Source organism: Drosophila takahashii, chromosome 3R (genome assembly GCF_030179915.1).
Source record: "Drosophila takahashii strain IR98-3 E-12201 chromosome 3R, DtakHiC1v2, whole genome shotgun sequence".
Classification (NCBI taxonomy): Eukaryota; Metazoa; Arthropoda; class Insecta; order Diptera; family Drosophilidae; genus Drosophila; species Drosophila takahashii.
In genome coordinates this window covers 33264818-33292601 of record NC_091681.1, presented here as the reverse complement: position 1 = coordinate 33292601, position 27784 = coordinate 33264818, and the positions used below count along the sequence as shown (strand labels likewise).

The following is a 27784-nucleotide window of genomic DNA, read 5'->3' as shown; positions in this document are numbered from 1 at the left end:
CAAAAAGTGCGACAGACCTCAGGGGAATGGGGTGCAGAGGTGCTGGGGTAATGGGTGAACTATGTATGAGGCGGATTGGTGGGCAGTGGAAGCGGAATGATTGGATTAGAGATGGTTGCGGATCTAGATCGTGAGATCGAGATGAATGTGCATTGGTTTAAATCAAATAAATTCACTTAATATTTTAGATTTTGCTTCTATTCTTGAAAACTATTATTCTATTAAGTTTTCTGATAGAGAGGGTTAACTTAAAGTTATATTGTTTGATAAACCCAATTCCATTTCTCAATGTGATGTTAAGTTTACAAACGATTCAGTAGGAAATTCGGTCTGACAAATATTTACAGATATTGTTTAATGTTTTCGAACAAAACAATTTAATTCAAAGACAAAATTTAACATGACATTGAGATAAGATTTAAGAAATTGTCGGTATCTTTTTCCTATTATAAATTTTATAGATTTAGTTTTGTAATTTGTCATTTGATTTCTTTAAGACGATTAAGATTAAGTTCATTATTATATGATTTTAACCGTTCATAGTTCTTTCCTAAACCTATTTAAAAGTTCTCTCCCATCTCTAGGCCGGCGAAATGGTTCGACTTGATTTGAAACGCCGCAACGCAACTAGTTCAAAACTACACAACGCGGCTGCACCGCAGCACCACCACTGAACCATACAATACCAAGTGTGTTCGGGAGCAGAGACCGGGTCTGGTTTTTGGGCCGGGAATCGCAATGGGAAGGCGGCCTAAAAGGGGGGAATAGAGTGGTGTAGGCCAAGAACAACAACAAAAGGCAGCTGCTGGCCACAGAAGCCGATGGACTGGACTGGTCAGAGAGCCCAAGAGAGTCGGTGAGTCGGGATTGGAGTCAGTGCTCTAGCGTCATCATTGCCAAAGCATAAAACTTGTTTCTGTCTAAACATGGAACCCGCCAGCAGCGGCACCCAGTCAGCCAAACCCCACCGTCCCCTTAGCCCCTTTTAAAGGCCCGGTTGCAAGCCAGTCTGAAATATCTTCCGGCTTGCGAACAGAGACAGCAACAAAAGCAACAGCAGCAGTTTGGACGCAGTTCCGTCGACGTCGGTTTGGGCAAGTTTCCCATTGTTAAAAGGTTTCCCAAAAAAGAAAGAAGCAGCGCAGCCACTTTTCCAGCTCTCGCTCCTTGGGTTGCAACAAAACAACAACAACATTTTTTCCATTGTTGCAGGGGAAAGGGGGGAAAGGAGGGGGCCTGCATTAATATTGTGATTTGGAAATTACGAAATTCTCCAGTGGCGGATAAAATTGAAGTAAGCCGGGGAATATTGCGGTCTCAGCGGCTGTTCCATGATCTATTGTTGCTGTTCCAGCTGAATCTGCGATAAATTTCATTTAAAAGAAAGAGGACAAAGGAGTTAAATGCGGGTTGACATAAAAATATGGGATAAGAAAAATGTAGCTGTTATATTGTTCTTAAAAATGGTTTGTAAATATCGCAATTAAGTTGATTGGAAAGGAATATATGGAATATTTAGTACCATTTTCCTTCATTAATCTCATTATATAAAACCATATTGAACCATTTCGTTTTCATAATTTTACCTTCATATCAAAACATCATTAACTTTTACGAGCCAAAACAAACATTTGCCACCTAATCACATTTGCTTTCGCGAACTATATAAGTAATCTCGCCAGCTCATTAGATAATTTAACGAAAGATTGAACTCTCGGCGGAATTTGGCTGGCTAAAGTTCATTGCCATGTGATCTCCTGAGAGGCAGAGGTCTTAAATTAGGTTTATGGACCATTAAAAGATCATCAAGCGAGCGGAGATGAATCAATTTTTGGCAATGGCTCAAATCAAGTTGGCGAAATGCTCTCGAATTTCGGTTACACCGTCGACGACCTCCACTCCACCACCAGGTGCTAACCCAAAAGCCCACTTAGCCGCTTGACTTGCGCTCCCAGCTTTACTTGAAGCAAAGGCCCCTCCCATCCCATACCATACCATACCATCCCATCCCATTCGAAACCAAAACAAAAACCCGTACTCGCACAGGGACAGCCGGGGAGCAATTCATAATTAACATAATTGAGGCAGCCGCCGTTGGATGTTTTTGTGCTTTGATGAGCAGAAAGCGATGCCCTGTCGATGCGGGAGGTGGAGTACAGAGATGTACGAGATAGAGGTGGAAATGGAGGGCCAGGGGCTTTCCACAGGCGCTTGCCAGAACAACGATGGATGACGACCCATAAAAATACAAGAAGAACGGCGGCGGAAAGCAGGGGTTTAGCAGCCGAGTAACCAAGCTACCAAAAACACGGCGGGGCAAGTTGGTAAGGTGGTAAGGTGGCAAGGTGGGTGGGGTTGGGGGATCGGGTTGCTGGGATGTGAAAACGAAACAATATGTAATTTCTACGCAAAAATGTTTCCTCATGGCGGAGGGCGTGACACAACAGCAGCAACAACACGAAGGCGAAAGGAGGGAGCAGCACAAGAATGGCAACGCAACATTGACGTTGATGTACTCACTATCTCTACAGTAAGGAGTGGGCTTAGAGAACATAAGAAAATATAAGAAACTAATTTAAAAAATAAGTATTATTTTTTGGATCGTTTTTAAAAGACAACCTTTTTAACAAATTCATTTTATAGATTTTTGATATCTATTCTTTTTAGATTTTTTAGAGGAATTATTATTAATATTATCTTGGAATTACTATATTAACTAATTTACTAATGGTATAATTTTGTTCAATTAAGAAAGAAAGAACATTTTTAAGGAACAGTTTTTAATAATATTTTAAATAAATCTTAAGACAATGGAAAAATGAAAAGACTGTTTTCTTAAATAAAATTCATAATATAAATGTTGATAGTTTAATTGTCCATATGATTTTATTTCATCAACTTTACTTATTTTTAGTAATTTTGAAATAATTAGCGCAATAAATAAAATATAATGTATGGAAAATCAAAGTTCTTTTGAATAATTCTTAAAAACTTTGCCATTATGCAACATACACACAAAAAAAAGCACGTCGCCGTAAAATCGATAAGTCCAGGTAATTTTCTGGTTATTCCTACTCATATCGTTTTTACCTGAAATATTCGTAAAATTTACATTAAATAATATCATTTTGCCGAATTCTCTCTCTCGGAGATTCTCTAACTTCGAAAAAGAGCGCAAGAATCAATATGACGAGCAAAATGACATGACGAACTGACGTACTTCAAAAGCATGTTTTCTCGCTCGCACAAGTATAAGTTTTGTTCGACCATATCACATTTACCTGGCCCCATATCAAGTTAAAAATGATCTTAAAAAAGGTCAAATTGACCTACGATTCATATCGATTTTTTTTTGGGTGTAGGATCAAAAGGGTAAGTTTATTCAAACTGATTTATTTGAAATGCATTTTTAGCACCTCCCCTACAGGTTGATCCCTTACCGAGGGATCGCTGTACCATCAAAGTTGACTTACCCCCTGATGTTGTTTCTGCGTTTTCTTTGGGGGAGGGGGTGACGTTGGTTGCTGGCGAAAGAAAGAATTTCGGTGACCCGGGTTTGGCGGCTGCGACGGCCTCCGCCGGCTGATGACTGGAATGTGGCCACCAAGGCTCCTCTGCTTCTTCTTCTCCAACTTTGCTGACGTCGCAGTTGCGTTTTGTTTGGTTTTTTTCTTTTGCCTCCTCCAATGCCGGCTTAGTTGTTGCTTCTTGGCTTTTTCCCTGGCTTTTTGCTTTTGCTGCTGCTGACAAAGGTGATGGCAATTTGTTGTTGTTTGCTCTTCTTCGACTTCGCACCTCGCAAACTGCCGTTATTCATTGACGAAGGGCAAAGGCAAACACACACATATTCCGAGAAGAAAGAGAGAGAGAGAAAAAAACACAAAAACACTAAATATTTCAGCAATTCAATCATTCACATTTTTATATTTCTTTTATATTTTCTGTTGCTATTTAGCAATTATGCACGAATTATCTCACGGCCAACTGGTTTTTTCTCTCGATTTTTTATTGTATTATACGGGTCGAAATTCGAATTGATGGAAATGCAAATAAACGCGCAGCGGGAAGAGAATATTTTCCGGCCCAAAAGAAGAAAAGGAAAAAGAAAATTCAAAACGGCACGCGACGCACGTACTTAATTACTTCGTGTGTGTGAGTGTGCAACAGCAACAACAATAAAAAGAAAAATACTACTACTATACCAACAACTCAATGTCAGAGAGCCACCCACCCACACGAAACTGAAACTGAAAAGTCAAACGGACAAATTGAATTTCGGCCTGCAATTTACGCTTTTAATTAAATCATTAAAAAGGGGGCACAAAGATTACGATTACGCCATTACACACACCACACAGGAAAATAAGATTCCGATATGAAATCAAAAATGCATCTATAGATCAAGAAGATATTTCTTGTGTATTAATATATTTATGATGTTAGATCAATAATAATTTACATTGGTTTGCAAACAAAGATTATAAACTATCTTTCAGTTCCAAATAAATTCGGATATTTTTATTTTAAATACTTTAATATTTCATGTAATAAGAATTTCAAAGATACATACAAATATTAAGTGTTTTTCTCTTTGATAACAATTCAAAAAAAAATAAATAAACTACATTTTTCTCTCTGTGCACTAGCAACAGTTGCACTGTTTGTGTTTTGTGGCTCAAAAATGTAATTACGCACTCCGATGCAAATGCAATCGACAGCGAATTACATATTTGTAATGGTTTGCAATTGAACTGCTTTTAAAATTGAATAGCAATTAAATTGTTGCTTGCAAACACGCACACAAACAGGCACCGAAAAAAAAACCAGACGGACCACTACCACTACTACTACACTTGAACTCTGCTGCGCCGACGCAACCGCGCTGCAGAACTTCTCTTCCTCTTCTCCTTGCCGCTATATTTGTTGAGTTTTTACCTCTGGCTATTATCTATTTTAGCATAATTTCATTCACACTAGCTTTTGTTTGCATTGAAATTAGCCGCTGCGGCTGTAATGCTGTAATTAAACAATGCGGTATTTCGAAACACACGCTGAGAACGAACGAACAACAACACTAACACACTCAGGAGCGCCCTTCGCACACACACTTTTATTTAACACGTAAACAACAACGCCGCAACGCCGACGCAACTTATTTTCCCGGCAGCAACTTATTTTCTCGGCAGCGACGCGTCCGCACACGTCCGCTCACGCTCGATTCCGCAGAGAGACGTTGTCGAAAACATAAACAGAATCACTTGTTGCGCTCTATGATGTGACCGACTTGGGGAACTCAAAGTTGGCCGCGTACGTCTGATTTGAGGTACAGTGAGTCACATTAATATTCGGTTTTTTTTTTTGTCAACTTCAGACGTGAATAAAAAGTTTGAAACTAATAAAACAAAAAATCAAATAATGCAGAAATAAAGCTTTTTTTATTACCTTTTCATAGATATATATATGTTATTACTTTTTTTAAAATTTAACTGAGAAACATGCATAAACGAAAGAAATGCCGAATATTGGGGCCACATTAATATTCGGTTTTCCCTTTTTGTACTAAAAATCAAAAAAATTATTTAGGAAATAAACTAAATTTGACATTTGAAATGCTAGCCATTATTGTCTATGGTATCGTTTAAATATTTTGGCATACTTTAAAATTTTTTTTTTGCCTATTCTGGGCCAGTTTTTCCAACCTAAAAAAAAGATGTACGGGATAATGTCAAAAAAGTTTGCAAAGGTACAACAAATTCTCGATTTTTTTTTTTTAATTTATGGTTAAACCCCTAGCCTTTAACTAGAAATCAGTTTCAGCGCAATCCATTCATCACACCAAAAAAAGTGGATGGGTACAAAACAGAGTCGCTCAGAAGAAGCGTTTTGCTGCTTGATTCCATACAAAACTTAAGGAAAAATGAATTTTCGAGCGACTCTGCTTTTGTACCCATCCATTTTTTTTGGTGTGATGAATGGATTGCGCTGAAACTGATTTCTAGTTAAAGGCTAGGGGTTTAACCATAAATTAAAAAAAAAAAATCGAGAATTTGTTGTACCTTTGCAAACTTTTTTGACATTATCCCGTACATCCTTTTTTTAGGTTGAAAAAACTGGCCCAGAATAGGCAAAAAAAAAATTTTAAAGTATGCCAAAATATTTAAACGATACCATAGACAATAATGGCTAGCATTTCAAATGTCAAATTTAGTTTATTTCCTAAATAATTTTTTTGATTTTTAGTACAAAAAGGGAAAACCGAATATTAATGTGGCCCCAATATTCGGCATTTCTTTCGTTTATGCATGTTTCTCAGTTAAATTTTAAAAAAAGTAATAACATATATATATCTATGAAAAGGTAATAAAATAAGCTTTATTTCTGCATTATTTGATTTTTTGTTTTATTAGTTTCAAACTTTTTATTCACGTTTGAAGTTGACAAAAAAAAAAAACCGAATATTAATGTGACTCACTGTAGTAGTCGGGACTCGAACATGGTTCGGAAATAAATAACAAAAACGAGTTTTCCAGGCCTGGACAGGGATGCCAGCTCAATTTTGTAACGAACGCACTCGATGAGCGTTGTCCAATGTCCACCCTAACACCTCTGTCTACGTTTTGACCGGCCAATTGATTAGTTTGATGTTTGTGAGCCCAGCTGATTTACAACAAGACCATGTTACATGCAAAGCGGGTGAACTCTGAAAACTTGGGTCGCCCTACAAAAGAATAATATTTTTCGATTATTGAAAGTACTAGGCTTTAGTTCCCCCATCTAAATTTGATGTCCATCAGAAGGCACCTTTAAACGCAAAGTGACCGCAAACTTTAACTTTTACGGGAAAGTTGTCATAAACCAATTTTATGGCAGGAGTGACGAAGCGGGCACTTCGCGTTGGGAATGCCAACTCAAGGCCTTAAGGCCGAATTGATGCCTCGCCTTGCAAAGTGCGGCCAAGCACGACGTGAGGACGTCAACCAAAACCTTGGAGAGGTTCAGCCCGCTGACGGGAATTCTGGAGAGGATCGGGACGACGGCAGCGAACCGGACAACGCACCAGCGGCTGCACAGAGGGCGAACAGAAAATCCAGTAGTAATAGCCTTTGGTAGAGAGAATGAGCACATGCCATTTGACCTACGTACTCTGCGTTGGTGCGTAAAAAGAGTTTTCTCCATAACCGAAAGTGGTCAATGGTCCCTACTCCCCCCGGTAGAGAAAACCCACGATATCCATGGTCAGCGAATTGGCACATTGGAGTACAGGGATTGGACGCCAGACACTCTGGAGTCCAATCTGGAGTAAACCCCTCCCAAATTCCCTCCCAAGTCCCTCCCAAATTACTCCCAATTCCCTCCCAAATTACTCCCGCACAATATACGGGCATAATACGCATAAGACAGATCCAAGTATTTATTTATCTTTGTCCTTGGCCAACCGACGAATAAGCTTTCTTTTGCTATTAAAATATATTAACTAATAAATATGACAGTCTTTATCTTTTGAACCCCATACTTATAATGATGATCCTCACCAGGTCGCACAGCCAATTTAAGACCGAGCCTTGCGGACTCCTCGAATTGGAATTGAGTGTTGAATGTGCCCAGAGCGAACGATGGCGATAAGCCCGTTTTTGATAATTAGTTATCGGGTCACGATTCTAGCGATGGCCTTGAGTAACTGTGGCCTTGAGTAACTGTGTTGAGTAACTGTGACCAGTTTTCGTTCGCTTTGGGCGCGCGTTTGAAAAGTTGTGCGAGCTTAGTTATATTTAGTTCTTGTGACGATTTGTAATGTGCTCATTTGTGCAATATTAAAATTAATAATATTCTCATTTGCATTTATCTCCTTTTGCAGGCCTTGCTCTCTGTAAACCAATATTTAAAATATTTTAATATTTCCAAAAGCTATCTGTTTTTTACCTTGGTCGAAGCACAACATTTATTTTTGCTTTATTTCTTGTCGTCAAATAAAGTGTCAATTTTCTTTTTTTAATTTGCTGCTGTACTTTTCAATAAATACAACAAAAGTGTACCCCAACGGTTAATTTATTTCAAAAACATTTCCATCAAAAAGTTACGCGGTTGGGACATCGGATAGTAATTTAATCAATCCACAGCGCCACATACGGGAAAAAGTCGAACTAACTTGAACAGCGACCCGAACCACAGTGTTTCCTATATTTTCCGCAGGCAGCGCCAGTTACAAAAACTAAGACACAAACCAACACGATTCATGTATTTTCCGCAAGTGGCGCCAGTTATTAGGAAATATTTAAAAATATATATTTATACCCTTGCAGAGGGTATTATGATTTCAGTCAGAAGTTTGCAACGCAGTGAAGGAGACGTTTCCGACCCCATAAAGTATATATATTCTTGATCAGTATCACTAGACGAGGCGATCTAGCCATGTCCGTCTGTCCGTCCGTCTGTCCGTCTGTCCGTCCGTTTCTACGCAAACTAGTCTCTCAGTTTTAAAGCTATCGGGATGAAACTTTCGTAAAAGTCGTATTTCTATTGCAGGTAGTATATATGTCGGAACCAACCGGATCGGACAACTATATCTTATAGCTCCCATAGGAAGGATCAAAAAAAAAACGTAAAAAAATTCTAGCTCCGGTGTTTTTTGAAATTTTACCTTTTATATATTTTTTTTTATATATTTCTGAATTTCGGCTTTTTTGTTTTTTAGATCGGATCACTATATCATATAGCTGCCATAGGAACGGTCGAAAAATTAAATGGAAATTAATGGGAAAAAAATTATATCTTTGTTGGTTTTTATTACATTCCCTTCTACTCTGGGATATGACTATTTTGAAATATTTCCGAATTTCGATTTTAATTTTTAAAAAATCGAACTACTATATCATATAGCTGTGATAGAAACGATCGAAAAATTAATGTGAAATAATAAGAAATTTAACATTTTTGTGATTTGTAAATTAATAGAATGATCTGCAAGGGTATATAAGCTTCGGCTTGCCGAAGCTAGCTTCCTTTCTTGTTTATAGCTCTTTTTGAACTTGTAACTTTTTTTTAACATAATAAGTTGTTTCTCTCTTCGCTGTCGATCATAAAAAACAACTTTTTGATCCCGCTGAAAAAAAAAATCCCACACAGCCCAAAAATATTCAAAAGTGATTGTAATTTTTTTTAACAAATTCTTTATATTTGCTTGCATTTTAAATTTTTTTTGTTCTTTTTGTGGTTTTTTCTTTGTTTTTTCTTTTATAAAACTTTGTTTTAAGTTGTTCTTTTGTTTGTTTGTTGTTTTCTGCGGTTTTTGTATATAAATAATAATACTTATGGCTAGTAATATAGTAAACGTTTTTCGATTTCTCATCTCAATTTTGTCTTGCTGCCGAATGCTGCATCATCGTCTTTAGGCCAAAACGTAAATTTTGTTAATTGATCTCTGGTGTTCTGTGTTTAGTTTGAACGGCCTTTTGTTGTTCATTCTGACGCTGTTGTTGTTGTTGTTTTCTGCTTGATCTCGTGTGTTTGTTGAATCGAAAAACTGCAACAATTGCAACTAACAAAGCTAAAGTTACGCTAATATATAGAATTTTTTGTTTTTGCTTCCGTTTCAAACTTACTTGGCTAGATGTTCGCTGCTCTGCCTTAAGACTAACAATATTTACACTTATCAAAAATTTGCTAATAGTTTTGCTTGCTCATTTGTCATAATCATTGTTCTTTCATCGATTCTCTCACTTAGTTACGAATTTCTTGTTTATAGATTGCAATTTTATAATTTCTGTGTCCTCCGATTGCTTGTGATGTGAGGAAAGGGACTTTAAGAGGGGGGGGGGGGAGTTGGTTTTTTGGGATATAAAATATATTCATGCACGTTCACAACCTGAGCATATTTAGCATTTAAGAACCCCCCCGTCCGTTAAATTCCCTTCCCCGTAACATCGTTTTCATTTCAATACTGCTTGGAATTGCTAGTGGGCGCCAGCAGGCGACGCGACCAGCACGTCGTCCTCGTCGTCGTCCTCTACAACTGATACTAACTGCCGACCATGATGTGGGCGGGCTGCTCCAGCTCGTTGTCATGGAGCCGGGAGGCGGCCACCACCTGGCCACCCAGACCGCTCTTGAACAGATCCTCCGAGCTGAGCTTACAGCTGGGCACTAGCTCGGTGAACTCCGAACCCAAGCCGAACTCCATGTCCAGGAATCCGTACTCCCAGGTATTCGCCGCCGCCGAAACATTCGAGCTAATGCTGCTCACATACGACGAGGTCAGCGAGTGGGTGGCCGAGGAGATGGTCGAGAGGGTGGTAAAGGTGGCGGTGGTGGAGCTGCTGCTGCTGCCACAGGAACTACTACTCCCGCTGCTTGCCTGAACGGTGGTGAAGCTGCCGCTGAAGGCCAGCGTTGAGCTCGAGGATGAACTGGAACTGCTGGCCGCTGCTGGCACTGAAACGGGCACAGCTGTAGGTGTTGCCGCCGCTGGTAATATGCTAAATAGATCATTGTTGTTCAGCGGATCCAGCGCCGATTGCGAACTCAGGCTGAGCACCGAACTCCAGTTGATCGAACGGGTGGAGTCGTCGTCCGCATAGCCGGAGTCGCTGGTATCGCAGTTGTTGCTGCCACTTGGGGCAATTGGAGGGGTAGCTGCGGTGCTCGATGAGTTACCACTACTACTACTGCTGCTCATCACCGTTGAAGCAGTGGTGTTTATACTGCTACTGCTGCTGGCGGGGGAACTGTTGCTGGTTGTTGCTGCTGCTGCTGCTGCCGAAGAAGCTGCCGCTGCTGCTGCTGCTGTGGTGGTGGGGCAGGCGGGAAAGGGCGTGGCACGACCCGACTGCGACTCCCGAAAGGGATAGTGATCGTAGGGATGCAAACTGCTGCTGCCGCTCGCCGTTGTTGCTGCTGTCGCCGCGGAGTTGTTGCTGCTGTTGCCGCTGGTATTGCTGCTCGAAGTATCACAGTTGCTGGGCTGCTGCGTGGCAAAGCCCACTCCCCTGTAGGCTGCTGTAGGCTGGCTCTCCAGTCGCTCGTGGTACTGCTGCTGCTGCTGCTGCTGCTGTTGTGGCTGGAAACTCAGTTGCTGGTAGTGATCCATGTTGGCCAAGCGGGCACAGTTCAGCACAGGCGCATAGTCCAACTGCTGCTGCTGCTGCTGCTGGGGATGCGGATGCAGTGGCGCTGGCGGAGATTGCTGATAGGCTGGATGGTATTGCGCCGCTTGTGCCGCCGCCGCTGCCGCTGCTGCTGCTGCCGCCGCCGCCTGCTGGTGATGCTGCTGCGCCGCCTGGTGCAGCTCCTTGGCCTCCGCCTCGATCTCGCGATCGATGCGCTTCAGGGTATTGCAAATGAGCACCGAGCGGTAGAGCGACTGCTCCGAAACCTGCCTAAAACGGGAGAGCTTAAACATGGACAGATTGCGTATCTTCAGCCGGGTGTCCTTGTAGCAGCTCCGGTTGGCACTGCACCAGCCACCGGGGCGTCCATCACAGCAGCGCTTGAGGGGCAGGCCATGCAGTGGCAAACCGGCGAAGGGAACGACGGGCGGCGAGGAGGGTGGCGGACTAATGGGGGAGCCACCTCCAGCGGATGCTGCACCACTACTGCAACCCAGATCCAGATAGGATTTGCCATTCTCCGCACAGCGAATGGTTTGTTGAGGCGCCGCTGGTGGGGCATAGGCTCCTCCTCCTCCGTTGGTGGCCTCGTAGAACTGCTGGGCTCCTCCCACTGCGGGATTCGCGGCACTTCCGTTGGACGTCGCCCATTGAGGAGGAGCAAAACCCCTCGCCTGCTGCGGCGCTGGCGGAGATTGCTGCGTCATGTGCTGCGGTCCTCCGGTTCGCGAGCAATTCTGCTGGGGGAATGGCTCCGAGTAGTAGTTGGGCTGCCTGCTGCCATATCCAGGGGCATAGCTCCTCTGCTGCTGCTGAGCGAGTTGCTGCTGCTGCTGCTGGGGATGTGGTTGCTGCTGGGAGAGTTGCTGCTGCTGTTGCTGTTGCTGCTGCTGGTGGGGATGCGGCACCAGCGGATGGTTGTGCGGATGCGACACAAAGGGATGATAGCGCATGGGACAGTAGGTGGGTATGATGCTCTCCTCCTCCTCGTAGTCGTCCTCGAAGTCATCATCATCGTCGTCCAGCTCATCGGCACTCAGCAGAGTGGTGGCTAGCGTGGAGCGGGTGGCAATGCAGCCCCAAGGATCACTGGGCACCGCCACCGCTTGCAGCTTGGAGATGCAGTCCACGGGTTCAGCGGACACCACCGAGGGTGTGGAGGGAGTCGCTGAACCCGCAGTTGTCCAGGGCTCACAGGGAACGGCCGAGGTGACCACCTCCAGCCGGGCGATACTATCCTCCGGTATCGCCGCACTCGCCGTCGGCGGCAGTGGCACCTCCGCTTGACTCTTCAGCGAGGCAACCACCGCTGCGGTAGTAACTTCATGACCATTGCTAATACTTGGCTCCGTTGTGGGCTTCATCGCATCCAAATCCATGGTGGATGACTCCAGCACAATATGGTTGTTGTTGGACTCGACAGCTGGCTCCGATTGCTGCTGCTGCTGCGATTGCTGCTGCTGCTCCTCGAGCGATTCCAGGTAGTTGTTGTTGCTAATGGCCCACTTGTTGGCCTTGATGGGGGGCGGGGCACAGTTGCCCGTGTAGGTGGTGTTGGCATCCTTGCTATCGAAGGTCAGCTCATGCTTCCGCTTGGTGGCGGCTGTTGCTTGAAGACCCATCGCGGAATTCACCTGTAAAACAGGGGAGAGAGAGAATACATTTAGTGATTTGCCGCCAAAAAAGGTAAAGAAAGTTGCAAGAGGAGTTGGGTGTAAATACAGAGAGAAAAACTTAATCTATTGCTATAGAATAGTGACCATAAAAAACGGCAAGTTGAAACCGCAGCCAAAACGGCTTGACCTAAAAATCTAAAAACAAAAACCGAAATTCTGTTTAATCTTTATATCGCTCTTAAATAATTTATTTTGGATTCATTGATTTCAATTTGGGTGTATTTTCCCTCTGTGCATCATAAATTTCCTCACGGTTCGCACGAGCCAACAAAGGACACACAGCCAGAGCTAAAAACTTATCAAGAAAATGGAAGTCAGGCAGGGACTTGAACTCCCCCTCTTTGGCCCACCCTCCCCTCAACCACCCTCGTCGTAACACCCACCCACCCACTTCCACCCACTCGAGCCATGAAAATGAAATGGAAAATGCCAGGCAACAACAAAAACAAGAACCGTCAAGCCAGCAGGCCAAGTCGAGGCTGTCTGCCCGTCAGTCAGTCAGCCACCCTCCACCCCCAGCCACCCACTCTCCACCCCTCCACCCCCTGCCCCTCCCCCTCTCGACTGCTGGCTGGCATTGCTCATCGACGTTGCTCGAAATCTTCTTAAAATAAAACGCACAGAGACGGAAAAAGAGAGGGCGGAACCCCGAGAATTGTGTGGGCTGCCACGATTGCCGTAGTCTTCCCATTCTGAATGCTCTTCTTTAGCCGCTGCTTCTTTCCCACCATCAACTTCCGCCATTCCACATTTGTTGTGCGACTTTTCTCCGTTTCTCTTTTTTCGAAACTATTTTTAAGTCTTTCGAGTTCTGCTCCAGCCATGATTTTGGATCAACACTCTGGAACGGAACAATGCCAGGGAAGAATTTCCCGGAAGGCTCTTCTATCCGTAATAAAAACATGGCAGAGTAATAATAATGTTTAAGGTATTTATTTAAAAGACAATAATAAACCTTATAAAGAAATATGTCTTATAATAAAATTCATAATTTTAAAATTCTTTAAAAATGTTTATATACAACATTTTATTAAAATATATTACCCAAGTCATACAAAATTGCATTTACTATACAAATGATCTGTCATCAAGATGAAAATTGAGCTTTATTAAGTTTTATATCCCGAAATCTGTCATCATCCCTCGGCTTAAAAGTATATCTATCGATCGCTGAATCATGCTGGGGATTTTCACAACTCCCATCTCGCCGAAATCTCCCTTTTCATTTAAGAGTTGCCACCCTTCAATTGCCGGCACTCTACCCAATAAAAAAAAAAATTCAGTGCCCTTCGCTGCGCTACTTTCCCCATTGAGTTTTGAACATCTGTGCGTACGTCCGTGGGCCGAAGAACGGCCTTTGTCATATCCATTTGCCAGATATCCATAAGGGTTGCCATATGCTCGCATATTTGCCAGAGCTGCTGCTACACTGATGTTGCTGCTGTGATGTTGCTGCTGCTGCCGTTGGTGTTGCAGTTGCCTTTAGCATTGGGGGAATATAATACGAGAACCCGAACCCGAGGGTGAGTTTTTCGTTTCGTTTTCAGTGCGCTGTATGTTATCGTCATCGAGGTCGGTCGTCGTCGTCGCTGAGTCGCATGTGTTTCGCATTTTTCCTACCCCGGACCCCTGCCCCTTTCCCCTTCCTTATTTCCCTTGTTTGCCTGTCTGCCTCTTTGCCACTGCCGCATGTCTCATCATCGCATTTCATCCCTCGTTTCGCTTCTCGTTCGCGTCTGCAGCTGTATTTTCGGTGTTATTTTTGGTATAGGGGCTGGAGCGAGTCTAGACATGCTGGCCTGGCCCGGCCGTCGTCCGTACTCCGGATGATTCGCCCTTTTGGGAACGAACCGTCGTCGAACCGAAAGAAAGACCAAAACGAGTGAAGTTCCCTTCTTGGAATTATTGCTGGGCTTCCATTCCATACCCATTGCCATTCCTTCTCCTCGACTGACTCATTCTTATCATCATCGTCGCTTTAAAGGCGAGGCGGCGCACCGAGCTCACTCACTCATTGCTCATTGTTCTGTTGACAACTGGTCGTATGTGTAATGCGAGCGAAGCTCGTTGCGCATACGCCGTGTGCGCTTAAAAGCTGCGCTAAAAAACCAATCAGCTAAAAGCTTTACACCCCCAACCCTGCCCCTTTCTGAAATCTGAAATTAAATCGCATCAGCTGAGCTTCGCAACGGGAAAACCGAAATACGAACATCAACAAAAAACAAAAATAAAAGAAAACTTTCTACGCTAATTTTCGTTCGAATGGAGAAATGGTGGCCATCATTATAAGCCGCAACAACAAGAGCTACAACAACATTTATACAATGCTGGCCATCATCTTGGGACTGCCTGATGATGATGATTTTCGAGCTGCGTTCGCTGGCAATGTTGCTGGAAGTTGAATTTTATTGCCACACCAACATCACTCTGGCAGTTTCAAGCGGCAACGGCAACAGCAACCAGGCAACACACAAAAGCCAGTCCCCCGTCAAGCGTTCGTTGCTTTTTACCCACCAGCAACAGCAACATCTACAGCAGCAACAGCAACAGCAGCATTTTACGCTTCGCCAGCAACTCGTTTCAGCTGGCACTGGCAGCGGACTGAAAACTTAAAACTGAAAAGCAGGAGGAGATTCGCGGAGCGAGGGGCGTGGGTCTCCGGCTCCGACTGGCTCCAAATTGACGGCCCGAGTCTAAAGCTTCGCACGCAGCGTCGTCGTCGTCGCTGCAGTTGCTGTTGCTGTCGCTGCAGTAACAACAACAACGACAAACAACAGCAACATCGTCGCTACCTTCAAATTCCACAATATTCAAGTTTCAGGTTATGAGCCAACCAAGCAGCCAAAGCAGCCAGGCAGCCAGCGAACAGAAACCAACCCAACCTGAGAGCCGGAGCCAGTCATCGTCAGCAGCAACAGCAACAACAGCAGCAACAGCAATATAGCAACTCGAAACGAAATGTTTGCCCGAAAGCCAGAGCCAAGAGCTAAGAGCCAGGGCCCGGGACAACGGCAACGGCACCGTGGGTCTAAACTGAACTTCAAATGGTTTCCAAGTTTTTTAGCCACAGTAAAGGTTTAATACGTACTAAAGAAATCCATTATTATATCATTAGATCAGACCTAATCATCTCTATACGATTTATAAAAGACTGCATAAAAACAAAGAATTAAGCTTGATAAACCATTTACAAAAAAAATAAAAAAAATTTCAATTGTTAAGAAAATTTTACAATTTTCAATAGATTATTTGATCTTTTAAATACTAGATGATTTATTTCGAAAATGTCTTTAAGAGATTCTTTCACTTATAAAGCTCTAAAATAAATTCGAAATTTAAATAAAAAATTCAATTTTTGATAGATCATTTAAACAATATTTTTATATCATATCCAAAAAACCTTTTTTCGTATAACTTTATATGGTTTTCTAAACCTATAGAAACCCTACTTCCGAACCCATAATAAAACCCCTTTCCACTCCACTGTACCCGCTCGAGAGTCGGTTTCCAAGCATTTAAGTCGGTCGCCGTTGCCGTTGTCGTTGTCTTTTCAGCTACCTCCAGTGACTCTGGCTATAAACTCTGGGGCTCTGAAACTCTGGCTCTGACTCGATCCACTCCGGTCGGAGCGGGTCTACTCTGGTCTGGGGGCCCCACTTTGAATTCTTCGGCTGGGGCGCACAACACAACGTGCGATAGCAGCTAAAACGAGCCAGGCAGTCAAGAAAAAGAAAAAAAAAGAGGAAAAAATAACAAGTAGAAGCAAAAAAGCCGAGTTTCGGTTTTCGAGCTTGGGTTTGGGTTTTAGCTTGGGTTTTAAGCCGCGATCTCCGCCAAAGCAATTTAAGTGTACGAGCCGAAAGAGGAAGAAGAAACTTTGGAAACATAAAAAAGAGCGCGCGGCCCGAAGTAGAAGAAGAAGAAGACGATGAGGCATAATAAAAAAAATTACCAGCAAGCCGGAGTTCAACGGAGTTGAATAAGAAGAAGAAGAAGAAGCGGTCTTCTGCTCATCATAATAAAAATGAATTGAATTGAAGACGATGAAGAAGACGCACCACCCGCTCTCTCCCACTCTTCTTTCTTTCTTGTGCGCTCTCTTAGTTTCGTTTCTTAGTTGGTGTTTTGGATTGGATGGGCTGGGAAGAAGCTCGAGATGACGCCGTTGATATGGTGGCTTGTCGTCTCTCGGAGTTTCCCATGCTGGCTTAGTTATTTTTCCCTCCCTCATGGGTGAAAACTTTGAATGCAAACACCCACAACAACAATAACAGAGCGGGGCGAGCTATTTGCTTATAGCGGCACATGACGATCTGGGAACGGAAAGATTTCCGAGCCCGGCTTTCTCACTACTATTTGAACTTCCCTAACTCAAGCTATAGCTATTTGGCATTGGTAAGATTTGAGTTTTAGAAAAATGTGCTGTAATATTTTATGAATGGAAAAATATATATCATTTAATCTTGACAGTTTTTAGTATCATTACTTTTAGGATTGGTTTTAAAATGGTTAATACAATCCACCAAGTTAATATCTTAGTGTTAGAAATGATTTGAAAGTTTAAGAAAATAGTGGAGATAGTGATATTTCCCAAAAATTGTACTATTTTCATACATAATTTTAAGTTATTATAGTAAGGGTTATTTACAAGACTGTGTACCAAATGACAGAGCAAGGTTATGCTAAGACCATGGATTGGCTATGCTCTTTGTGGGTGGGGTATGGTAAGTGGGCTACTTCGTATGAGGCAGACTTTTTTGATGTGCGCATATTTTGCGTCGGCCATTTCATGTTGCCGCACCACGGAGTTCGCCGCACGACTGACAGACACAAAACCCCCGATTCCGATTCCGTTTTCGATTCCGAGTTTCGAGTCCGAGTCCGAGAGTCCCCGTGTCGTCGATGTGGGGCCGTCGATTGGCAGCAGCAGCAGCAGCAGAGAGGCAGCAAAGAGGCAGGAAGCCGCCACCGTCGTCGTCGTCGACCAAATCAGCTGTTTTTGGCGAATTAGAGCAATTTTCAATGCGCGCCGCTTTGCTGTTTCTGTGTTTTTTTTTCGCTTTTCCTTTTTGCGGCTTTTTGTTGCGCTTCATGTCGAAGATTTATAAGCAGCGACGTCGACAGCGAAGTTGGCATCGCAATTGGTGACATTGAAAATTTGCAAGGCATCTCTCGCTCTTCCCACTTTGCGTACGTGTGTGCTGTGTGTGCCTTTTGCGAAATGGGGGAACAGCTGACAGCATAACAGCATACATTACCCACATGAGGGGAGCAGTCAAGTGGTGGGGAGATTCCCCCCTCGGTTAAGAATGGTGACTTTTGGTCAATGAACCACACATACCTCCCAACCTCTCCTCCTTGAACTCGCGGCAACTCAGCTGTTTGCAGAACACGGCATTTCGTGAAACGTGAGTCGAGACCCTCACAAATCCCAATACCAAAAGCAACCCATATCATCCCATCCTCATCCATCCCATTGTAAGCCGCCCAAGGGTCGCTAGCTCGAAACATTTCTACCTAAGTTGGTAGAGGACCGTAATCCCCGAAAAGGATGCAGCGCATTAGACACGCCAGTGGGTTCGGGTTCGGTTTCTGAGTTTTTCTAGGATTGCAGCACAGCACTCACTTTCTACTACCTGACCAACCCAAGCGATCCATCAATATGACATTGCGACTGTCGAGACTGTAAGGACGAATTCGACTGTGATTGAAATGGGAAAGCAATTGCCAGGAAATCAACCTGTTGGTCGATTCGATTGATGGGCTCAGCTAATAAGAAATCATTTAGGTATGGTCTATATGATGATGGGAACTTAAGTGTGCAGGAACATAAGAAATAGTACGGCTTTCCTTTTTGGAATAGTTAATCTATTTTAGAAGTTATGATCAATACTATGCTATTTTGTAGCTTAACTATTTTGATCTGCGTTTTATGAAACCTTTAGTTATAATACATTTTGTTGGGATCTAACTTAAAGTTGTTTGAAACAATTATACCTCATTCTAAGATAATAGAAGATCTTTCCTTCCCACCTTTTCGATCACCGATCCTACGATATCTGTTACTATCTCACTGCATAACCTTGTACCTTCAATGGGGATCCCCTTGGGGATGGTTTCCCGGAACTATACTCGTTCCCAATTTACCTCCCAACTGACAACCGACCGGGCAGATAACCGATGATCATCGATCTGCATGCTAAATTTCTGCCGTACGGCCTGTTATCACCCAGCAGGCCAGCTGATAAGACAAGAGAACGAGAGCGCAGAGAGCGAGGCCCAAAGAGAGTTAAGCCAGGGCATTGCGTCAAGTGCGCTAATCGCTGGCTCCGAATCGAAACCAGGGCTACAGCTACAGCCAAACGAGCCGACCAACAACAATTGCCGTTAACAATTGTCGGAGCGACAGCACACTGCGCAAATTGCACGTCGCGCAGTGTACGAGGCAACAACAACAGCACAGCACAGCAGCTATCAAGGCGTACGTACGTACATTCACCAAGCCGCTTGGTAAACACAAAATTACAAAAAAAAAAAAGAAAAATACCATGGAAAAAACTGTCGGTATATATGTATGTATATACCGAAATATACACACAGCCCCAACCAACAAAGACTCCACTCCACATCCACATCCCGTGCATACAAATGTACATCCACATCTACATCCAATGTTGCTGACTCGACTCACCGCTTACATACAGACGACGGTCGTTCGTTCGCTCGTTTCAGTATGTAGGTATGAGCGAGAGAGCAGAGCCGAACGACCGACACACGAAGTACAGTCGCACAGTTAAAAATAAAGTGTGGGCCGCTGCAACGGGGAAGGGGAGGGAAAGAGAGGCGAAGGCAGGCAGGCAAAGAGAAAAGAGCGAGGCGAGCGAGGGTAAAACAACAAAGCGAATGCTGGTAAATAATGATGATGGAACCAGTGTGCTGTGTGTATGTATGCGTATATATGTATACTGCACAGTAAAATTTCATGTATTAAAATCGTTTGTTCGTGTATATGCATGTACACTGTACAGGGTAAGAGCTGGCATCGCTGTCTCTCTGGTTGTTGTTGCTGCTTTTGCTGTGATGTTGTTGTTGCTGTGTTGATAGCGAGGGACGTAATATCGCAACTTTTGCCGTTCCAAAAGCACGGAGCCAAGCGAACGTTCGTCGTTCGTTCGTTCGAGTTTAATTTTGTAGTACGTAGCAGGAAAAAAAAGAAACGACGAAAAATAAATGATGGCGGCAACAACAACGACGACGACGGCGACTGACTTGGCAGTGTTGCGTTCCGATTTTTGTTGAAAATATTTTTGTTTCTTTTTTTTGCGTTTCGAAAACACTCAAAGAGCTAAGGAAGAAGAAGAGGTGGAGAGTAAGGCAGAAGAAGAAGAGGCTTACAGCGACCGTTTTTCTAGTGCGTTTCGCTTAGAATGGCAAAAATCTCAAAGGGGACGTCGACGAATCCCACCCCAAAACAGAAACCCATCATCATATCACAACCCCCCACTTTATAGTAGTGTGGTGAGTGGTGGGCGAGTGGTAAGTACGGCCTCGCACGCTCGATTTAGCGAAGGTTGCTGTTGCCTTTGCTGCTGCTTTGCTAGCGTGGTGGGATAACGGATGTTGGATATATTCGTCGGATGTCGGACAACGGCCGCAGCAGCGTAGCGCGCGCAAATTCACGTAGTTTGAATCGGTTTCGGATTTGAACTCGCCAGCGCAGCGCCACAAAGCTAACGGATCGAACCAAGGTTGGCCCCTGGCATTTTCCTATGGCATATTGCATGAGGCAATCGTAAAGTGAAGAGAGATTTCGAAGTAGCAGAGACTGCTAGAGACTTTATATTCAATCTTGTAAGATTGTTCATAAAGCTGACATAGTTTTTAAGGGATTTATATTATACCAATTAGTCTGATTAATAATAAAAGGTATTTATTGACAAAAGACTTGATTTTTTATTTAGTGATCAGTATTCAAAGAATCCTAAAAATGGATTTGCTTTATGTCGATCATGTAAAAGATATCATCAGTTCTAAAACTTGATATCTTTGAAGTTACATTTGACTTCTTACTTAGTATCACTTAAGTGATCAAAGAACGAACAAACTAATCCCTGATTACAATGATTCACATTGGAATTACTCCATTTCCTATCTCAGTTGATCTTCAACTTTGGGCCTTATCGCGGAACACAATCTGCGTGTCCTTTATTTAACGGTTCCATGGCTAACGCTCTTTAAGGGCTGCCTTGCCGCTTTAACCCATGTCCGCCCACGAGCGCCCAGCCGTGACTATGACGCCAACTCCCGTCCACCCGTACTCCCTGGATTCCGGCTCTACTTCGATACGACCGCCCACACATACAGACAACCCTCCTCCGGTGGCAGTCGCCCCCTTATAACACCCTGAACTGTTTATAAAATAACCTTATTTTGCACATACACACAGGCATTCGGTGTAGCAGTGTGTGTGTAAGCTCCATCAGCGCCCACGGGGTTGGGTGATTCTTCTTCTACCCAAGGACCACCCTCTCTCTCGGTGTGTGTTTTCCCGTCTCTCTCTTTGGCACTTTATGCCTGACATTATTATAATATTATATTCTTTATAATAATGGGTTGGCAGCACTGGCAGCCGAAAACCACCTACAGCCATGTACCAGCCACCCAACCACCCAACTTCGCACCCCTTCTCTCTTACCCCTCCTTCCATATCCTTCGCCTCATCCTAACCCCTCTCATCGAGTCGAGTTGGCGACCCTGCGCAGTAAAGTCGAGCCGGCTTTTCTCTATCGTACGACCCTCCATACTCCGATATCCCCCTTTATAACAGCCACCCAAACCACCCACTCTGAATACTCCTCGTGTTGGGTGTGGTGAGATATGCCGTGTGACGTATAAAAGCTAAAAACGTTGGCAAATATAATGAAATTGGGTGAAATGCTATGCCACCCACTGTACCACCCACCGCCCGTTAACCCCCCAAGTTCTGGCATAATATAAAGCCTACGAACAGGACGAGGAATACGCTGGGTTATATGGGTGGATGTGGATGTTGGATTGATGGTGGTGGCGGTGACGGTGCTGCGCTGCTGTCGGCGCTGGTGGTGGTGGTTTTGGGCCATCCACTAGTATGAAAACCACTTTTCCAATTGCACGTACACCACTACGTGGGCTGAGTAAAAGAGAAAGAGAGTTGCCGGAAGAGAGAAAGAGAGATGGAATGCTTCCAACCACTCCACCACCTTCCCCTTTTTTTTGGCTGGGTGTGGGTGGTGGGGGCGGTTGTCAGAGAGAACAGCAATGAGAGAAATGAAAATGGAAGCGAGGACAGACGAGGCGGCAGGACGAAGAAAAGTGCACAGAAGAAAATCAAATCATACGGGATTTTAAATATGCATAGATAGATTTGGTCTATAAGGTCTGTGTCTAAACGATGAAGCATCTTCAAGATATTTTTACTTAAAACGCAATGTTTAACCCTTGGTTATTTTAACCAGAACTTAGTCATTTTTAATGATATCAACCTGCGCAAAAAAGAACTATTTTTCTGCCAGTGTGCTTGGGTGGGTGGTGAATTGGGGTGGACCATACAGTGGTGTGCCAAGAGGGCAGCTAGCCTTGCTCTGCCGCTGCCTCTGCTGCTGCTCTGCTCACGATAACTTTAATTTGGCTTAATGGAAATTTTCGCAGGCGCTCTCGTTGTGCTGTTATCCTTAAGCAAACTCACGGAGGCTGCTCTGTCTCTATTTCTTTCACCCCCCCTTTCCACTACCCTTCTTAGTTTCCCAACTGGATGGCCATCGTCCATGGTCCATGGTCCCCTGGTCCGCGTGTTAAGTAGGTGACGCAACCGCAAATTTGCGGCTGGCGATTTAATAATGCTAATGGTGTGCGTGTGCAAGTGCATTGGTAGTTGGACAACTGCACGTGTAGATGCAGTTGTTGTTGTTTCTCTGGACCGTCTGTGAGTCACGTCATCATCACACGGCCGTCGTCGTCGTCATCGTCGAACCATTTACGTCGTCGCCAGCCGGTAATTCCCCGAACCCATAGCCATATAGCCATATAGCCATACTCATCTCCCCCCTTAGGTGGTGCAAACAAGTGCAAGTGATGCGCATTCATTGATAAGATTTCGTGCCACAACTCGCCGCTGCCAGCTGTCTTTGTATGTTGCCCGTGGATGTGTGGGCATACATTAAGCCAAGCCAAGCCAAGTCAAGTCAAGACCGCGTTGCCATATAAGCTATGTGTGCGAGCAAATCTTTCAATCGGTCAACAGGGGACCCCAAAGAGGCAGAGCGAGAGCTAAATGCTATATGGACAACTTGCCACGCTCTCTGTTGTGGTCAAAACAGCTGTTGGCAATGTCATCAGCGATAAGCACAAGTTCTGAAATCGCGCTATAGCGATCTATGTACCTTCAAATCCCTTAACTAGCCAACTTGAGGTTTGTTGAACCCACCGCTTACGATAGCCTCTTATCTTGGGCTCTGAACTTAACCCTCGGCCAATCGAAAGTCATTAACAGGGGGCTCGGTTATATGGGGTATTGTGGCTAATACAACAACTGTAGTGTTAATTGATGGGTGGAGGAACTACCTATATTAGATATTAGAAAAGTTCAATGATAAAGCAATTGGCAACAGTTCAAAGTATATCTCATTGGAGGCTAAGAAATAAGGTTACGTTTGTGGGATAAACTCTTAATGATCAGCTATGTTAAGGCTAATACGAGCTAGCTTAGACCTCTAAAAACCTATTCCATTCAGGCAAGTCACCATCTACGAACTCTTTAGCCTTGGTTGGAATTCTTTTTTGTTTCACCTGCGGGATGACAAAAGTCGTGACTGGGACCCAAATTGCTCATGCGACGTGGTGCCAGCACTCTTTCCCCGTTTCCTTAGCAGTCTTTTGTTTACATTTTTAGAAGACAGGCACCACAACAAACGAAGGAAAAATGAAAAGAAATACCAACTCCTCTTCCTTTTTTCTTCTTTTTTATTTGATTATACATTCTTCATTGAGCAATTTGCGTTTTCGTGTTGCACTTGACCCAAGGAGCCGGCAACAAGTTAAGATGCGAGGGCAAATTAAGGGAGCCCGGGCATCCAAGGATAATGGTATTAATACATACGTACACCCTCTTCTCGGTAGCGGGGTTTAAGCCCCCTGAAGGCATTTATTTTATGGCTGCCCCAGACATCCAGACACATGTGTGTGCGTATCCTTCGTTTGCTCACAAACAGGCACACGCACACACTCATGCAAATATAGCAGCGGCTATATGGTATATGCAACCAAAGCGTAACCAAAACCAAACCAACCAAGTCGCGATTTTCATTCATAAAATCGAAGAGCCAAAGAAAATGGGCAACCAAGGAGGAGGCTGCGCTGCCGACGTCGATGCTACTGCCTCTGCTACCAATAACTCAAAAGGCGCGCGCATTTCAGCGCACTTGTGTTAATGTATCTGAAAGTAAAATCACCAAAGGCGGCCCATGTATCCCGTGCCATGCCGGTCCGGCGCCAACTCCAAACTATTATATTTGCCAGGCCACGCGGCCAGTGGCTCTGCCCCTCTGTCTCTGCCGCAGTCTCTGCCTCAGTCGCAGTCTCTGCTTCTGTCGACTCCTCTGCCTGCTCAATTAAGTGAATTAAGTCTCGTGCCGGAATTTGCACCACCCCAAAAACCCCAAACAAGCAGGCGAAACGACGAAGAGGAACGAAAACAACAACAAAAAGAGCATTCAGCGCACATAACCATAAAGAACAATTAAAAAAGCAGAACAAGAAAGGAATAAAGATAAGGCGCTAAGAATCAACGACTGCAACGACTGGGAAATGCCCTTCGGGCTTCGGGAAAAAGATAAACAATCGATGGTGGTTAAGGTGTGAGTTGCATTTATCAAAATGGATCATTGTGCAATAGAGAAAGGTGCCAGGCAAGGTCTTTTTTCTTAATGATACTTCCACTCAAACTGCAACTTCCTCAAGTCAAAATAGCACTCGAAGAAAGAGAGGTCTTACAAATCCTCACTTGAAGATTTGAACTCTCTATTGGTTACGGATAGGATAAGAAGATATGATGTCAATAATTACTAAATAGAGTGCAATAGAAAGTGAGAATATTATAACTTTTTAATTTCGAGTTCCCTACTCCCTATAATTCCCCCTCTACAGAGGCTATTGTGGTAAAACTTGGACTACTTTATTTGGGGAAGAGGTTTATATAGGTGCTTGTAATAGTATTCCGACCGAAAAAGACTCTACCCCATTGATCTGAATAGTTTTTGACTTTATACGATATCCAAAACTACCTCACAACACACTTATAAAATTAAGATCTTGCAAACCTGAACACACAATCCACCTATTCGAGAGATAACATATTTTACAGTTTCTATTTTGGTTCCACCAACTGCCCGGCAAATTTCCCATGACCCAAACGCATTGTAAAACTTTTCTTTACTGTCGAAAGAACTAAGAAATTAATACGAGCTGCTCCGCTGCCGCCAAACGAAAGAGAAAACGTAAACAGAGCAATGACGCTGACGGCGACGCCGAAAAGTTTGTTGCTGTTTTCTGCGGGGGAGTACGAGAAGGAGGAGATGATGAAGGGGAGTAGAGAGGGCGGGCAGAGAGAGCGAGCATGAGGGAGAGCCGAAAAAGAGCGTTTGCATGTAATTAATTAAACGGCCCCAAAAGTCAGCTGTCTGCTGCCGCCGCTTTTGCTGCTGCTGCTGCTGTCCAATTGTTGCGTTGCATTAGACGACGTAGCGCAGCGGCTTAGCCGGCGACAGCGACGCGACTGAGACGTTGACGCCGACTGCTACGCTGGCAGCGGCTATTTAGCATATTGTGCGAATGTGTGCCAATAGATGGCGCTGCATGATGCCTGGCCTGGTCACAAAGTGCGAGGGAGAAGGACAGCCGACAGCCAGCAGCTCAGACTGTTATTACTGCACTGAAAAGCAGGCAAGTGTTTGCACCAAGATACGGGGAACCCCACAAATTACCGAGTATCAAAAAAACACAACTCTTGTTTTAGTCTAGTAAACATGTTTACCAATGATAGTCACTACAGTTTGTTGATATTTTAGAAGTAGGTATGGAAATAACAAGATGTTGTATTAATGTGAAATTGGCTTTGTGTGCCTAAGATACAGTTAACAAATATAGATCCTTAGACTAAAAAATCTTTAAAAGAAAAGACATGGTAATAGAAAGTTAACATGGTAAATTATATCATTTCATGTCGTCTTTACATTAATGGTTTCGACTAGACACCACTTAAGCTACCTCATTTCTTACTGTGTTTCGGCAGGGGGTTTTGGGGGTTCTAGGGGGCACTGGCCAGCCTGCTGGCTGCACGTGCAACTTGTGCATTGTTTACATTGCTGAATGGCAGCAGCCACCGAGAGCGGGCTTTGTTGCTGTTCTTGGGTTCGCTGCCATGTTCCTTTGTTGTTGATAACCCCTACCTATTCCTCGACTCGCAATATCCTCCCAACTAAGTTTGCATGTCATGCCCAGAGCACCACATCCACCACCCACTTAGGAGGCAAACACAACCCGCCCACGCATTTGCCAATAAGCTGGTGGGAAACCACATGTTGAAGCTACGCGCATTTCGCAAGGCGGCATTGCAGGTGCGGTATGCCACCTGAGAGATTCCTATTCCCCAATTGGCGGAGGCGCAACCTCAAACGCGCCTTATCAATCCAAAGACGAACTGCTGAACTTGCGGCAAGTTGAAGTCGCTGATAAGTCGGTTTGAGGAATTGAAATTACTCGGAACTTGAGCAGTACGCTCTAATCTCACTTGAACTCCTAACCGGGAATTCCCGAAAATATTAGTCTTTTATTTAAATTTAGAAACTGTTTGTGAAATGATATATTGAATATGTTCATGTTCAATTTATAATACCAGTACACTTTAAGATTCTTTAACTCTTTTTTACTATCTCAAGATATGATCACTGAAACTAGCAAAATTATGTTTTCTCTCTGTAAAATCCCCTTAGACCCCAATTTTCTTATAGATAGTTCAGAACCCAATCTTGAAAGGACTTTCGAGACACTCACCTCAGTGCACATTTTCGGCTGGGCCGTTCTCAGTTTCACAACGTTTATATCCAAATAGATGGAAAACGAAAAAAAAGGTAACGCTTTGGAGTTTTTGTGTGTTCAGGGCGGTACGATCCCTGTCAGTCAGTGGGCGTGGTCCTGGGCGGATCAGAGGGCGGCCAGCAGGTGTCCCGAAGGGAAGCGGGACGAGCAGGCGTAGGAGCGACCCAGAGCGGCATCACAGAACTTGGACGACATGGCAGATCGAACTCTTGTTTTGTTCACTATTTCGAATATAATATTTTCCAGTTGATTTCAAGATATTTTCATGCACTTTCAAGCGATGCTTTCTGCACTTTTGACCGATCCGGAATAACAGTGTTTCGAGTATTGATAACTTTGAATTACGCGCGCTTGGCGAACGAACGGGGCTGAACAACGTTTACGTCGTTTTCGAATTGGAGCTGTCTAGCGGGCACGGAGCGAATGAGCGACGTGGACCTCGCAGCGCCGTGCTAAAATCACAAATAAAACGCTCGGCGCTCAAGAAGCAGGCAGCAGGCAGCCAAACGCCAGGCACGCACACCAGCGCAAGTAAATGCACCCCTGTACAAGCAACGTCCGCCTGCCAGTGCGAGTGCGAGCGAGAGCGGTTATGCCGCTGTCTCTCTTCCACGACGCGCACTTATGTAAAAGCATTGAAACTGAACGAGTTTTTGGAGAGCCGCGGGGGTGAGAGGAGAGAGCGGGGAGAGGAGAGCACACAGCACACAATACAATACAGGGGCATTGCCAGCTGTGTGTGAGGCCGAGCGGCGTTGCCAGCCACCAGTTTTTAGCCCAGCACACAGCGACGCAAGGCAGAAATCCCAACAACGAAATAACGAACTACGGAATAACGAACTACGAACAGCGAAGCGAAACGTTGTGCAAACCCAA

General features: G+C 44.1%; 2 protein-coding genes and 1 long non-coding RNA gene across 7 annotated transcripts in view; all 3 read right to left on the bottom strand.

Moving 5' to 3' along the window:
• Positions 1-5264, bottom strand: part of Cad87A (cadherin 87A) — a 73144-nt gene extending 67880 nt beyond the window's left edge. For 2 of the 3 annotated variants that reach the window (XM_070217993.1, XM_044395508.2), the window contains exons 1-2: positions 4936-5264; positions 3474-3803 (exon numbers count right to left, since the gene is read on the bottom strand). The gene's annotated coding sequence lies outside the window, so the exon portion shown is untranslated. Of the gene's footprint in view, positions 1-3473; positions 3984-4935 lie in introns of those variants that run through there. The other variant, XM_070217994.1, reaches the window with a different exon arrangement.
• A 3870-nt stretch (positions 5265-9134) lies between these two features.
• tara (taranis) overlaps positions 9135-27784 on the bottom strand; it is a 38078-nt gene continuing 19428 nt past the window's right edge. For 2 of the 3 annotated variants that reach the window (XM_017154854.3, XM_070217068.1), the window contains exon 2: positions 9135-12736. In XM_017154854.3, coding sequence (XP_017010343.2) covers positions 10016-12736 — 2721 coding nt within the window. In that variant the 3' untranslated portion in view covers positions 9135-10015. Of the gene's footprint in view, positions 12737-26863; positions 27386-27784 lie in introns of those variants that run through there. The other variant, XM_017154863.3, reaches the window with a different exon arrangement.
• Positions 14553-15271, bottom strand: LOC138913379 (uncharacterized). The gene is made up of 2 exons (XR_011419085.1): positions 14706-15271; positions 14553-14614 (listed from the first exon to the last, which is right to left on the bottom strand). It is a non-coding gene; the product is annotated as an uncharacterized lncRNA (long non-coding RNA).